This window comes from Peromyscus leucopus, chromosome 4 (genome assembly GCF_004664715.2).
Source record: "Peromyscus leucopus breed LL Stock chromosome 4, UCI_PerLeu_2.1, whole genome shotgun sequence".
Lineage (NCBI taxonomy): Eukaryota > Metazoa > Chordata > Mammalia > Rodentia > Cricetidae > Peromyscus > Peromyscus leucopus.
Window position 1 is genome coordinate 116,253,505 of NC_051066.1, and position 15,967 is coordinate 116,269,471.

The 15,967-nt window shown below is 40.5% G+C and overlaps 1 protein-coding gene across 13 annotated transcripts in view; it reads right to left on the reverse strand.

Annotated features, from left to right (window-relative positions):
• Positions 1-15,658, reverse strand: part of Tasp1 (taspase 1) — a 250,756-nt gene extending 235,098 nt beyond the window's left edge. For 10 of the 13 annotated variants that reach the window (XR_003736073.2, XM_028883580.2, XM_028883579.2 and 7 more), the window contains exons 1-3: positions 15,608-15,658; positions 9,072-9,292; positions 549-616 (exon numbers count right to left, since the gene is read on the reverse strand). Coding sequence is in view for 11 of the 13 variants with exons in the window: in XM_028883580.2 (XP_028739413.1) it covers positions 549-616; positions 9,072-9,216 (213 nt within the window). In the remaining 2 variants the exon portion in view is untranslated. Of the gene's footprint in view, positions 1-548; positions 617-9,071; positions 9,293-11,164; positions 11,837-14,122; positions 14,163-15,607 lie in introns of those variants that run through there. The other 3 variants (XM_028883581.2, XM_037205256.1, XM_028883577.2) reach the window with 3 other exon arrangements.
• Positions 15,659-15,967: the final 309 nt, after the last annotated feature.

Consider the following 15,967-nt stretch of genomic DNA (forward strand, 5'->3'; position numbering starts at 1 on the left):
CCCAGAGTCATCGAAGAAAAGCACTGATTTTCTCTTTTTCTCCTTCTTTCTTTTTTTCTTTCTTTCTTAATGACTTCCCATCAAGGGAAAACATGAAGCATTTATTCACAGGAAGGCAAAGGCAGGTGAGTTCTAGGCCAGCCAGAGCTACAAAGTGAGACCCTGTCTCAAAAAAACAAATACATACATATAAAGTCTCAAAAAAAAATAATATTTCTTTTAAAGAAAGGAAGAAAGAAAAGACACTGAACTATGTAATAGAAACAGTTTTTCCCAACTGTGGGAATGTTTAAAAAGATATGGTTATATGTGCCCATAACTAAAAGCATAGAGTTCAATCTGGAGGAAAAGAGGAGAAAGCTAAACATCATTCAAAGAAATAAAAACACAGATCAAACTAAAAACTAAGGACTAAGATCCTACAAATGAGTATGAGTTAAATATCTTTGGGATCCGGCCAGACTTCACTGGAAATGAAATTTAAAACTTTGAATCTCAAGGTAAAGTTTCATGTACAAAATCACAAGCATTACACACTCTGCTCATACCTTCTGACAGGCTCGTTTGCATACATGTTTATATTCCTTGGCTTTGGATTCCGAATGATAACCTGCACCTACAGTTAAAAAAAGAAAAACCAAGTGTTAGTTCCCGCTAAACTACCAGTGACCAGTGACTAGAAAAGCAGTCCATACAGATGCAGTCCCAGTGCCTTGGTTATATGAGATTCTAGACTCTAACAGCTGATATTATGCTTTTCCCTTTATTCAAAAAAGTTTCCTGTCAGAGCTCCTAAGAATATCTCATGCCCCAAAGATCCTTCATATGGTCACCCCCTACCTCCTTCAAGAACCTCCACCAGGATCAGAGAGATACTTGCACCAAGCCAAACAACCTAAGTTCTATTCCAGAGGCCTATCTGGTAAAAAGAGAGAGCCAAGTCCCACAAGTTGCTCTCTGATCTCCATAAGTGTCCTGTAGCACAGAACCTCCTCTACCACCACACACATTAAATATACAAATAAGTAGATAGGTAGATAGATAGATAAATAAGTAAATGTGATTTTTAATTAAAAAAAAATACTAAACTCAGGAATTCCTTTGGAATGGAGGTGATAATGCAGGTGGTACCAGGAACAAAGAACCTTGAAGTCCTTCTCTGTGATCTTTTAAAAGTCTCACTATTTAGGAAATTACTATTTAGAATCTAAAATTCTCAGATTCTCCAAAAATCCTCATGGTCTGTCTTTTAAACAAATATTCAGAAAGTTACTTAAAACTTTGGCTCCAAATAAACTAGTTTCCTTAAGGAAATTTATTCTTGGAACTAGAGAGATGGGTCAGTGGTTTAAGAGCATTTGCTGCTCTTCCAAAGAAACCCAGTTCAGTTCCCAGGACCCACATCAGGCAGTTTATAACCAACCCCCTAACTCCAGCTCCTAGGAATCCAAATTCCTCTTCTGGTCTCCACAGGTGCATCTATGTGTCACACACACAGACACAATATGTAAGTAAATTTTAAACATTTATTTTTATTACTTTTTATAGCATATCTGTGTGTCTGTCTGTATGTATACATTCACACAAGTGTCCAAGGACACCAGAAAAAAGTGTTCCATCCTTTGGAGCTAGAGTTACATGTGGTTGTGAGCAACCCAACATCAGTGCTGGGATGTGAACTTGAGTCCTCTTCAAGAGCAAGTGCTTTCTGGTGGTTTTTGAGATTTATTTTTATTTTATGTGTATGGGTGTTTTGCCTGAAAGAATGTCTGTGCACCACTTGCATGCAGTGTCCCATAGAGGCCAGAAGAGGGCACTGGATCCCCTTGAACTGGAGTTACAGGCAGTTCCTAACTACTATGTAGGTTCTGGGAATTGAACTCCAGTCCTCCTAAAGAGCAGCCAGTGCTCTTAAACACTGGGCCATCTCTCCAGCCCCTTACTTTTAATTAAAGGGTCGAGCTAGGGATGAGAGTAGGAGAAAGAGGAGCAAGAGGAGGGGGAGAGACAGGAACTTAAACTCTTGATGACTAGAGTTCTTATTAAAATTCTTTAGTATGACCTTCTTCCTCCACTAGATTCCATAGAGGTCAAACTAAGGAAGATTAAGGTTACATGTTTAAGCCTCCCAACTCTCCTGTGGGTCTAGTGGAAACCTAACACAACTTTTCTCAAGACTGAGAAAAAACTGACCCATAAACAGTGTTACAGGAACCTGGGACAACAGAAACAATGCTAAACAACTAGAGTCTCTAAGGCTCCAAAGCAATTCTCTCTCATGAGAGAAAGCTAAAAGTTGACAGAGCCTCTATGAGTCTTTGTCAACCCTATCTACACAGTTCTCTAAAACCATGATCTGCAGAGGAAAAGTAATCAAGTATTCGAACACAGAAACGTATGACCCAGTTACACCACTCCTGGGTATGCACACCCAAAGGACTCTGTATCTTACTACAGAGACACTTGCACACCCATATGCATTGACACACTACTCACAATAGCTACGAAATGGAATCAACCTAGATATTAAACATCAACTAGATATCTAACAACTGGCAAGTGGATAATGAAAATGTGGTACATGTATACAATGGAATATTACCCAGATGTAAAGGAAAAATCAAATCATGAAATTTACAGGCAAATGGATGGAACTGGAAAAAAATTATACTGAGTAAGGCCCAAAAAGAAAAACATTGCATGTTCTCTCTCATACATGGATCCTTGCTTCAAATCGTTTGTTTTTAGTGTTTAACCTGGAGAAGTCATTCAGGGAGGAGGGTTATCAAAATACAGGTGAAACACTGGGGGTGCACACCTTTAATCCCAGCACTCAGGAGGCAGAGGCAAGTGGATCTCTGTGAGTTCCAGGCCAGCCTGGTCTACAGAGTGAGACCCAGTTTAGAAAAACTTAAAAAAAAAAAAAAAAAAAGAAAGAAAGAAAGTTCAGAGGTGGAATACTTAATGCAGAGAGGTTTCAATCAGACAGTAAAGAGGATTGAGAAACAAGGAGAAATGAAAAGGGGTAACAAGCCAGGCAGTGGTGGCACACGCCTTTAATCCCAGCACTCGGAGGCAGAGCCAGGCGGATCTCTGTGAGTTCAAGGCCAGCCTGGTCTACAAAGCGAGTTCCAGGAAAGGCGCAAAACTACACAGAGAAATCTTGTCTCGAAAAACGGGGGGGGGGGGGGGGGGGGGGGGGGCTAACAAAAATGAAGGGTGCATAAAGAAGCTACATAGGAAGCCGGGCAGTGGTGGCTCAAGCCTTTAATCCCAGCACTCAGGAAGCAGAGCCAGGCGGATCTCTGTGAGTTCAAGGCTAGCCTGGGCTACAAAGTGAGTTCCAGGAAAGGCTCCAAGGCTACATAGAGAAACCTTGTCTCAAAAGACAAAAAAAAGGAAGCTACATGGGAACCTATGGCCATGCAACTCAAGTAAAAAGATAATAAGAGAGAGCAGAACACATATGATATGAAGAACATGGGCGGGGGAGTAATAGGAGCTAAAGGCTAAGGAGGGGATGGGAGCAGTGGGTGAGGGAAAGGAGTGCAGGGGATAGGTATAACCAAAACTAAAAACTAAAAATGTATGAATAAACATTATGAAACCTTATTATGTTATAAGCTAACACATATTTCATTTTTTCTTTAAAAAAGAAATTTGGATGGCAGTACCCCACATGGCTGAACAAAGCTGCTCCCAAAAGATGGGTTATATATGTTTCATGCACTGAGTTAGTTATTGGCAAGGAAGGCCCCAGAAGTATCAAAAACAATACAGGCTATTGCCTTTGCTCCTGATTGTCACCATAACTATAGAGTAATACCTAATTGCTAGAGACACCTCATACTTCAGTTGTAGGACATGAAAATCAATCTTGAACTGATCAGAAAATTCTTTCCCTGCTAGCTAGCTTTCACAATGTTAGAAAGTACTAAAGGAGGAGAGACATCAATGGTGTTCTGGACCCTGAACACTACAATACAAATCCACTGGGATGATGGACCCACTGGGGCCACAGCAGTACACTGCCCACAGTCATGACCAACTACTCTCTTGATTAGACCTGAGGTCTGCTACACAGGACAGAATTCATTCCAGGCACTACTCACAGTCAAAATCCATGACTAGGGATGTTATAGGCTCTACAGGAGAACCTATCAATATTGCTTTACTAAATGGCCATTTTGTTAAACTGTTTACCACAGTAACTGAGCATTCATAGCTACTTTTTTTTAGCACTTTGGACAATTATGAGTCTACAGTAACCGCTACCCTCTTCAGTAAGAAAATTTTTGGATCAAAATTGAGAACAGCACCCATTTATGGCTCAGTGGTCAAGAGCATGCACTGCTCTTGCAGAGAATCCCAGCTCAGTTCCTAGCTCCCACACTAGACAGATCACATCTGCCTGTACCTCCTGCTCCAGAGAATCTAAGACCCTCTTCTGGGTCTCTGGGTACCTATACTCATATGCATATATTTAAATATAAAAAAAATGTATCAAAAATTTAAAGGTGTCTACTTTGTTTTGGTTTTTTTCTTTGGTTGGCTGGTTAGCTGGTTGGTTGGTTGGTTGTTGGTTTGGACTGGATTGAATTCTTCAGGTGGCTCCAGTTGGTTGGGAATTCTTTTTGTAGCCCAGGCTGGCCTCAGACTCATGGTATTCTTCCTACCACAGACTTCCAAGTGCTGGGATTAGTATATGCCCCCATGCACAGTTGACTTTTTTCTTATTATCAGTATCAGATTAGCCAATGTTGAGAATAGCTAAGTAAAAACAAAACTCTAGTGCTGGAGAGATGGCTCAGTGGTTAAGAGCACTGGTTGCTCTTCCAGAGGTACTGAGTTCAATTCCCAGCAACCACATGATGGCTCAGAATCATTTACAGTGGGATCTGATGCCCTCTTCTGTCATGAAGATGTACAGAAAGACAGAACACTCACACACATAAATAAATAAACAAATCTTTAAAAAAAATTCTACTAAATGTTAGGTAAGTCTAATGCTGAACAAAACAGTTGTAGATTATGTGAGAATTGTAATCTTTAACACTTTAAATATGTAAGATACAGACTTCTTCGTAATCAACAATCTATTTGAATTTCTAATAATTTAGAAATAGAAGGTGTGAGCCAGTCAGTGGTGGCACACGCCTTTAATCGCAGCACTTGGGAGGCAAAGGCAGGAGGATCTCTGTGAGTTTGAGGCCACCCTGGTATACAAAGTGAGTTCCAGGACAGCCAGGACTGTTACACAGAGAAACTCTGTCTTGAAAAACCAAAAAAAAAAAAAAAAGTAAAATAAAAAGGAAGAAAGAAAGAAAACAGAAAAAGGCAAGGAAAAAAAGAAAAGAAATAGAGGATATGGCTATGGCCATGACACCCTGAACTGACCCAACCTCAGCTGATCTCAGAAGCTAAGCAGGGTCAGGCCTAGCCAGAGAAGAGGTTGTCACAAGATTTCCTGCCACAGCCCAGACTGATCCCTACTTATTCTGATCTCTAGCACAGTCTTTAGCTAGGGGCCATTACCATCAAGTATGTCTGAAAGAGGAAGAACAGAATCATAACAGTCAAAAAAAAGCAAAGTTTTCCAAATATCTAAAGCTGTTACTACTTGTCTAAGTTTCAGATGTTTTTGTACTTTTTACCAATAACTTTAAAGACAGTTACTCACTGGTATTATGGATGTACTGCTGACAAGGTGCAGTAAAGATGATAATGAACCAGAGATTCAGAGGCAGGAGTTAAGAGTCCCAGGTCTACTTTAAATTGAGTAAAAGTACATACATTTCAATACATTTGCCTCATCTCACCTTTTCTTTCTTTTTTTAAAGATCCTGTTTTTATCTTTGTGGGTGTGTGAACATGCCTGCCTGCACATGTGCATGTTTGTGTATGCCACATGTGTGCAGGTGCCCATGAGTACCAAAGGTATCAGATTCTCTGGAGCTGGAGTTACAGGAGGTGCTAAGCTGCCTTATGGGGTTGCTAGGAACTGAACTCAGGTCCTCTGAGATCAGCAATTCTTAACCACTGAGCCCTTTTTCCAGCCCCCTCATCTCTCTGTAAAAGAGAGATGTGTGGTGGGAAAACAGAACAGACAAAAGAGAGGGAATTAGTCAGTTTAGTGGCACATGCCAAGGCAAGAAACTCACAAATCTGAGGCAAACCTATGCTGTATAACAGGACCCTATCTTGAAGATAAGCTACATATCTGCATATGGTGGCTCATGTCTACAGTATCAGCACTGAAAAGCTAAGCTGGAGAACTGCCCTGAGTTCCAGGTCAGCTTAGGCTACAAAGTGGGTTCTGGGCCAGCCTGGGCTAGAGTGAGACAGTGTCTTAAAAAAAAATTGGGGGGAGGGGAGCACAACTAGATGGCTCAGCAGATAAGTAGCTATGGCAAGCCTGGCAATCTGAGTTCAGTCTCCAGAAGCCATGCAAAGGGGGAAGGAGCAAACCATCTCACAAGGTTGTCCTTTGACACATGCACCACAGCACAAGCACCCACACACAATATCATATGCACACATAATAATAATAATTTTTTTAATTAAACAATAAAAAAGCAAAGGCTGATGATGTGCCTCTGTGACCAGGCACTCACTTAGCACACATAAGACCCTATAGTAAATCCCAGGAGAAAGACAGGGTGTGACATATGGGGCAGGGATCTGGAAGAGACAGAGAAATCAAACTTCCTATATTTTATTAGTTAGTTAACCCCTCTGGACTAGATTCTAAGGGACTTCTAAGTTCTCCAACCTGAAAAATAGCCAAAGGTTAACAACCAGACAACATACTAGTTTTGTGAGAAATAGGTCTAGTCTGGACAAAGCTAAAAGGAGACTTGCCATTCTTTCTCTACAGGTGTCATGGAGTTTACGTTCTATATGCAAGAAAATGGAAATGGCCAAAAAAGGAAGCGCCTGCTGAGTAGACGTGACCTCAAAGCCACACCTCCTCAAGTGGAGGATCCAGGAATTAAATTTTACTTTGCCCTCATGGTCCTCTAAGTAGACAGATCACAGGATGAGACAGTGTCAAAAACTTAGGGTCAATTAAGGGTTTCTCAGCCCTGCTCAGCAGTGCAACTGGAGTCATTCAAGGCACTGAGCCTCGAGTCCTAAGGTTCTTCACTTATAATACTAGGAAAATATGAGCCAGTGAAATGATTTACCTCAAAATATAATTCTTTGATTTTTTTTTTTAAAGATTTATTTATTTATTATGTACACAGAAGAGGGTGCCAGATCTCATTACAGATGGTTGTGAGCCACCATGTGGGTGCTGGGAATTGAACTCAGAACCTCTGGAAGAGCAGTCGATGTTCTTAACCTCTGAGCCATCTCTCCAGCCCCAATTCTTTGATTTTTTTTACATTCATTATTTATTTTGTGTCTGTGTGGGTGTGTGCATGCAAGCATACACAGAGACAAACAAGTGGAGGACATGTGTGACCACTGAGGGAGTCAGCTCTCTTCCTCCATGTGGATTCCAAGATTGAACTCAGGTTGTCAAGGTGGTGGCAAGCGCTTTTACCCACTAAGCTAGCTCACTGCTATCAAAATATACTTCTTGAGCATAATATAAGGTGGCTACTCAGGAGGATTGCAGACAGAAGACTAGAGGAAAAAAGATTTTTACTATTCAAGACACCGACATCACTATGTAAGCAGGATTCCTCTGAAGCCCCTTTAACTGGCTTCTTCACATCTACTAAAGATCCTACCAAATTATCCTTGTCAAAAGACTCTGACAGTCTTGCCGGGCGGTGGTGGCGCACGCCTTTAATCCCAGCACTCGGGAGGCAAAGGCAGGTGGATCTCTGTGAGTTCAAGGCCAGCCTGGGCTACCAAGTGAGTACCAGGAAAGGTGCAAAGCTACACAGAGAAACTCTGTCTCGGGAAAAAAAAAGAAAAAAAAAAAAAAAAAAAAAAAAGACTATGACAGTCTTTTGATAACTGTAACCTGGGAGACCATCTCTCCAAAATAAGACATTTGTTCACAATTTATTTCTTCTCTTTGTCCTCTCAGAACCTGTCACCACCTCCCCAACAGGTACTTCGAGTCTGTAGCTGGAAAGACTATTGCAGCTTCAACCATCTGGCCCTTTCTTTTTGTCTCAAAAGCTAGTACACATATTCATTTAATGTTAATACATTTGCTATAGTTTTTCTCCCATTAATCTTTCAATTGTCAGTTCATTTCATAAAGAATCATATAAAGAATCTGCAGAGGGCAAAGAGAAATTAAAACATTCTTACAAGGCTTAACTATGGGCTGTCACAGTGGCTCTGTAGGCAAGAGTGCTTGCCACCATGACTGAACTCAATCCCGATAACCCACATAGTGGAGAAAACTGACACCCATAACTGAACTCCACAAATATGCTATGGTACTTATGCCCAGACACAAGGACACAGACATACACACATAGATAGACAGATAAATGGATGGATGGATGAATGGATGGATGAGAGGAAAAAGCTGATCTATATAATTTTGTAATTATACTTTAAGATGGCCACTGTATCAAATAGGGCCAGAAAGAATTTTTCAGTGGCATTATCCTATAAAACATAAACCAGAACTTAAAAACTTACTTTGGTTTCAAGCCAGGCATAGTAGTACACAACTTTAATCCCAGCATTTAGGAGGCAGAGGCAGGTGGATCTCTGTGAGTTTGAGACCAGCTTGGTCAATATATTGAGTTCTAGGACAGTCAGAACTCCATAATGAGATCCTGTCTCTAAATAAATAAACAAGCAAATAAATATTTAAAATTTACTTTGGTTTTAACACTACTGATCTAAACATATGTACTATATAAGGTAAAGATAAATAAGAGAAAGGGGAAATAAGGAAGACATAGGAAGACGTATCACTGTAAGACCTTCCAACCTGGAGTATAGAATAGGCCCTCACTCTATTAACATCTAACGGGTTCTTGTATTCCAATCTCTCTTTGGCAGATACAAAATGCAGTCTTCAGTGTTTTTCAAAGCAAGAAACAGAAAACACTCTCTTCATCTTCCATTTCAACTCACCCACAAGGTCTCACCTGCATGCACCAGCACAAAGCCCCCTCGTTTCTCCTCACAGGGCTGCCTTGTTTCTGATTCCTTGACTGTTACTTTAGCCGCAGATGCCTGAGGTGATCTGGAAGGCAGTCCTTCTCCAGAACTCATCCCCTTCTCCATGGTCATTCTCCAAGATTATCATCTTCTATCAGGAAAAGAGCATCCTTCCATGCAAAAAAGCAACTTCACAGGAGGAGTTACCCTAGAGAAAAATAGAAAGAGATTAACTCTATTTCTTTCTACGAACATGCACATTACTTACAAAAAGTCAACAAAAAAAAATACAGTACAAAAAAAACATATAGTTTTCAAGGTATTTTTTAAATAGTTGAACTGGAAAATAATAACAGAACATGAGAAGCTTACAATTTAAATCCCTGTCCAGTGACAGTACTTGTCTGAACACATATAAACTAAAGAACTTACTATAAAAAGATCTCAGCAGGACAGAAAACAGTGGCTTCCAGGCTGTGCCTTGGCCTAGGTGACTCCATTTTACAAGCCAAATTTTGGTGCATTTTGAGTACACATGCAGAAGCAAATTGACTCTGCTCCTAACTGTGCACACTGTGCACAGATAATGCTACCTGTCCAGCACCATGCAGGGGTGGCACAGACTGATAACCAACTTTTATTTAAAGTAAAAAGGTACCTCTAGCCGGGCGGTGGTGGCGCACGCCTTTAATCCCAGCACTCGGGAGGCAGAGCCAGGTGGATCTCTGTGAGTTCGAGGCCAGCCTGGTCTCCAAAGTGAGTTCCAGGAAAGGCGCAAAGCTACACAGAGAAACCCTGTCTCGAAAAACCAAAAAAAAAAAAAAAAAAAAAAATGGTACCTCTATAAACATATCAGACTGGGAACATGGGAGTACGTGGGGATATTAAATCTTACCAGACAAAGAGAAGCCAAAATTTTACCAAAGACATATGTCTGAGGAAGGGTGTTACACCTTTATCTGGGAACCCTAACACTGTAAGCAATGCCATCCACCAACCTGTCATCTCACCACCCAGTGTGTGTAGAAAGGGACCCACAGGCAAAGAAATGTGGACAATCTCTGAGGATTAAACTCAGATAAGTCCCTGCTGATGAAATGGCCCACTCAAATTGTCATGTGCCAATCTGCGAAGTTCTAGGCCCACACCTCACCTCTATTGACTCCATGGTCCCACACCTCACCTCTGCAGCTCAACTCAACCCTGAGGCCTGGGATCAACTCTGACCTTGCAGCCCTGCTATGTCTGGCTTCTGTAGCTCTCCATCAGCATCAACTCTCCACCTGCCTCCAGGAAAGCCTCTGCACTGCTTGAACTCCCTGTACCTTCTTTACCACATTCTGTAACCTACACTAACATATATCATTACTGCATACTATGTAGTGTGTGATATGAGTAATTAAGATTGGGATTTAAAAAAAAAAAAAAAAAAAAAAAACCTGTGTTTGAAATAGCTAACTATCAAGGCAAATTTGACAACTTTACAAATTAGAGGCAACAAAAGCTTGTGAACTTGTTATTCAATCATTTTTTTCTTTTTTTCTTATTTTTTTTTTGTTTGTTTGTTTTTTAGATAAGGCATCATGTATCCCCTGCAGGCCTTGAACACATGTTACCAACAATGGCCTTGAATTTCTGATCCTCCTGACTCTACCTCCAGAATCCTGAGTTACAAGGATGCCTCACCACACCCAGTGTTGTGCAGTCCTTGAAATCTAACCCAGGGTTTGTAGCCTGGTAGGCAAAAAAACATTCGAACAACCAAGCAATATCCCAGTGTACTCCCCAATAAATTCTAACACTGTAGAAAGATACAAATGTTCTGTGTATGAACATAACATACTCATGGCATCAGTATTAAGAGCCTTAAAATGGATAATATTGAATACAATATCATTGTACAATACAATGTACATACAATCAACATTCTAAAACTGATTAGGACATTGAAGGTTTCACAGTCTAAATATAATTAATGCTAATAAATCGTATACTTTGAGTTGACACATAAATTATATCTTAACCAAGCTGTCTAAAACATAAGCTCTTGCTTCCCATAAACTGTACATTTCTGATTTACCTAAGCCAACGGTCTTCTCTTAGTCTCCTCCTCCACGCTGGCTCTCTAACCTCCTGCTCATCATGGCAAGTTCACCAACCTACGATCCTAGTTCATAAGCCCTCTGGTCCTATTTTCAACATCTCCAGAACTGTGCTTACTGCCAATCTTTCAAAACAATCCTCTAAGCAAAACACATGATTTCTTAGCTTTTTTATGCTCTGACTTGAAATAAAATTGTGACTAGAGCCATGGTTTTTTTCTCCTTGAAGCTCCATCTTGGTGTTCCTTGTTAACCTACCAAAATGAGCTCATTTTCCCCCTAAAGTCTAGGTCATCCCCACAGCATTTTTCACAGTTGCAAAATCCTTTTCTAAATCACCTTACAGTCATTTCTGACTGCACCAAAATCCTGTAGGTTTCTTCCTCAAGCATTTAACTTCTTTTTCCTCTACCACTGTTTCGCCTAAATACCTCTTAGCATATATATATTGCACAGCATCTGGACTTTTTTCCACAAACATAAGCTATCATAGAGCAACCACCTACAAAAGACTGCCAAAATAAATCTCGTAAAGGACAATACTGAACAACACAAATGCCATGCCAAAAATCATGAACAGATAATATGTAAAAGGAAATACAAGCTGAATAGCCAATATTAAGGAATATTCATAAAAGAACAAAAAAATTGTCTGTGTATCCTGAATAATGGGCATTAACAGCTTAGATGCAAGATTGTAAAACATCAGTAGCGAACTTCTGCCCTCCGGGGTTCTCCCATTGTGCTGTAAGCCTGTATTTAAGACCTCCTCCCTCCTTCAATAAACGGCATTCAGCATAAAAAAAAAAAAAAAAAAAAAGCTTAAGTAAGTTTTGAGGGTATCAGAAAATGATTTAAGATGTAAATGTAAGTTATACAGGTATAAATAAATGATTGAGGTATATGAAAAAAAATGTTTCTAAAAAAATGTACTGGTACCTTAAGCTGAATGTAACTGTTCTGAAAAAGAGTCTGAAAAGTATGAAAAGCCTGAAAATATGCAATACTGTAGATACCATTTCTCCAGAAACTGCACATATGAACTAATATATAGACACAAGTTAACAGTATCATAAATACACCTTGAAAGAGAACTGAGAAATCCTGTTTTCTCTAATACCCTTCATATTTGAACTTGTTTTATTCAGTACTAGTCACTGAAAAGAGACTTTATTTGACCTTTCTGAGACCAAGATGAATGAATGCTAATTCACTAATCATCAAGACCAGAAGGGATTCTCAAAATAAAACATTCTTTTTTTACTTCAGGGACTTTCTAGGCACTAATTTAAGGTCTAAATCTTGACCTTGGATCTCTCAAAAAATGTGTGTGTGTGTGTGTGTGTGTGTGTGTGTGTGTGTGTGTGAGATCACATAATTTTTTAATTTTCCTATCACATAATGACTTTTTTTAATTAAACAATTTAGAAATATCATGTGTCCTGTATAATCTTTCCAAAGTAGTACAGGAGGAAGACAATCAAGAAATCATCTATCTGATAATAAAATATTTCTTTACAAAAGAAATCTAGCCCTTAAGCTACTGCAACTGATAATAAAGAACCATGTTGTTAGTTGGCCATCATGGCACATGACAATAATCCTAGCTCTTAAGAGAGTCATTGATAGGAGGCTCACTGCAAGCTTAAGGCCAGCCTGGTCTACAAAACGGGTGGCAGGCCAAACAGGGATATGAAGTGAGAGGCTCTCATTTTAAAAACCAAACACAGTATTTTGTGCTTTTGGTATCATATTGAGATTGCAATGCTTCATTAAATGAGTCCCAGAACAAACTTAAATTCATCTTTGAGCCAGTAATTCTACTTCTGAGCACACCTTCTACCTAAATTTTAAACAGTCTTTCTTAGGTTGGTTTGTGTTGTTGATGGTCATTTGTTTTGTTTTGTGAGACAGGGTCTCATGTGGCCCTGACTGACCTCAAACTCCTGATCCTCCCCGCTCCACTTCCCAAGTTCTAGGATTTCTAGCATGTGCCACCACTTCTGGGTAGCCTTACATAGTTTATGCTATAATATAGGGTAATATAGAATTTTAAAAACATGTGCGACCTACGAGTTCAACAGAGAGGAATAGTTATAGCTAACATTATTTGTGGCCATCTGATTTTCAAGATGGATGCCTAAGTCAGTTAATGGGAAAAGGAAAGTCACCAAAGGTGATGAAAATTAGATAGCCAGAAGGCAAAAAGGAAGGCTGTGCTCCTCTCTGCTACTATACACCCAAATTAAGTACATCAAAACTATAAAAACTTTTAGAGCTACCAGAAGTTATACAGGGGTAAATATTTCTGACTCTGGATTCAGCAATATTTTTTGTTGTGGTGATGGTTTTTGTTTGTTTAATTTTTAGAGACAGGGCCTCTCTATCTGAGACAGAGTCATTCTATTATGTAGTTCTGGCCTCTGTTAATAACAGGCACACATGTGGTACATGGACATAAAAAAAAAAAAAAAAAAAAAAAAAAAAAAAAAAAACCCTGGTCAAACATTAGACATTTCTCCAAAATTATATAAGGATCAATCAGTACATGGAAAGATCCTTAAGATTATTAACCATAAAAAGCAAAACAATAAGGAGATACTATTTCACTAGTACCACTAAGATGCATACAATCAAAACAACAGGAGTTTGCCAGGATTTAGAGAAACAGGCCTTCATAATCTATGCGATTCAATATGCTGTAGCCACTTTAGAAGGTATGCTCAGTTCTCAAAACACATGACCCAGAAGTTCCACTTCTAGGTACATACAAAAAAAGAAAAAAGAAAGAAAGAAAAACTAAAAGCAAATATCCACACAAAAAGGCATAGAGGATGTGTAGAATTATTCCAAATAGCCCAAAATACAAAACAATACAACCGCATATCCATAAAAAGGAATGGGTGAGTTATGTAGATCAGTGGTAGAATTCTTACCTAGCATGTGAGGTCCGTCCCCAGAATAACAGGGGGAAATAAGTAAAAAAAAAAAAAAAAAAAAAAAAAAAAAATGAATAACGTATTTTTACCTAGTCATAGATAAACACTGAAAACATAACACTCGCTAACTGCAAGAGGCTAGACACAAAAGGACACCTGTTATATGTTTCCATTTACTTGAAATGTACAAAACAGGAAGATGCATATAGAACCATGGATCAGAAGTTGGGGGTGAGAGGGTTAACTCTAACAGGCATGAGATGTTTGGTGAAAGTGATAAACATGTTCTGGGAATAGACAGCAATACTATAAAACTTTTGAACACTTAAAACACACACACACACACACACACAGTTACAATTTAAAAGAATGGATTTTGTACTGAGTTGATTACACCTCAAAAAGAAAAAAACATAACCAGGGCTGGAAAGATGGCTTAGCAGTAACGAGCACTTGCTTCTCTTGCAGAAGACTTGAGTTGCTTCTAGCACCACACGCTGGCTTATAACTATCCATGATTCCAGTTCCAGGAAATAGGATGCCCTCTTCTGGCCTCCATGGACATGCACGTGGTGCAGACTGTCCATTATGATGCAAGCACTCATACACATAAAATAAAATACTTAAAATAAATAAATAAATAAAGACAAAGCATAATCAATCTATCCATGCAATGAATGCAACATACACAAACTGCAATTTTTACTTTGAACCGTACTGTACACACACATTTGCAGGTGATAGCTTAAACACCTAAGAAATTATAGAGCCTTAATTGAGGCAACTATGTTAATCTCTACTTCTGCATTTCCCAAACGTTTTCTAATAACCACTGCTTTCTGAAGTAGTGAGGAAAAAAAAGGTTTATTTACAACAAACAAAAAGGGAAATTATTAAATGCCCAAGTGTGTAAGTTAAACTTCCTTTGCTTATTTTTCAAAGATCTTAATCCAATAGCCCCCAATAAACCTTTCTTTCCTCTCCCAGCAGAATTACACTGAACTCGGAACCACTATGCCCTCTACTTCAAAACACCTCCAGCTACAGCTTTTTGCCTGCCTCTCCAGCTGCTTCCTCTCCTCGGCCCCAGCCTCCGCTGCCTCTGCACTGGATGCTAATGTCCCCCGGGACTCAAACCAGGCCTTTAAAACACTCCGGGAAGCTCTGGCCCCACTGCAACAGCAGCATGTGGCACATCCCAGACCCTGCGCGGTCCCGGAGGCTGGGAGTGCCCTGCAGCCTGTGACTGCACAGCGCGCGAAGCGCTGCGACAACTCCGCAGCCAAGCAAACTGGCGGGGCCCACGCGTGACCGTGACTCGGGGCCTGGGGCTCCGTGGGCCCCTGCCCCGGGACAGGCAGGTGGCGCCGTGAGCGCCGTCCCGTGCGGTCGGGAGAGGACGCCGCGCGGGCCTGCGGGGCCACACGGAGACCGAGGCTCGGCGGCGGCGACGCGGACAGCGTGAGAACGAGGGACACTCACCCGCGTCAGCGCAGAACACTCCTTGCGCCGGAAGTAGTCGCTCGCCCGTTGCCAGGGTGAGGAAGCGGGAGTGGCGTGAAGCCTTTCCATTGGCCGAGGGTGCGCACGTGGCCGGAAGCAGACGCCCTGTGTGGGTGTGTCTCTGCCATCTAGTCTGTTACCGGTTCTTTGGCTTCAGAGCGGAGACACACAGGTCTGCCTCTGGCTTCTGATATTTGGGGATTTCTTTTATTTATTTATTTATTGGGGGGGGAGCATACTTCGGTTTGTTTGTTTTCGTAGCTTTACAGTCAACGTTACCCACCTCGCCTTCACTGTGCCCTGTAATGAGCTCGCAGGACGTGTCTGCCTCTTACCCAC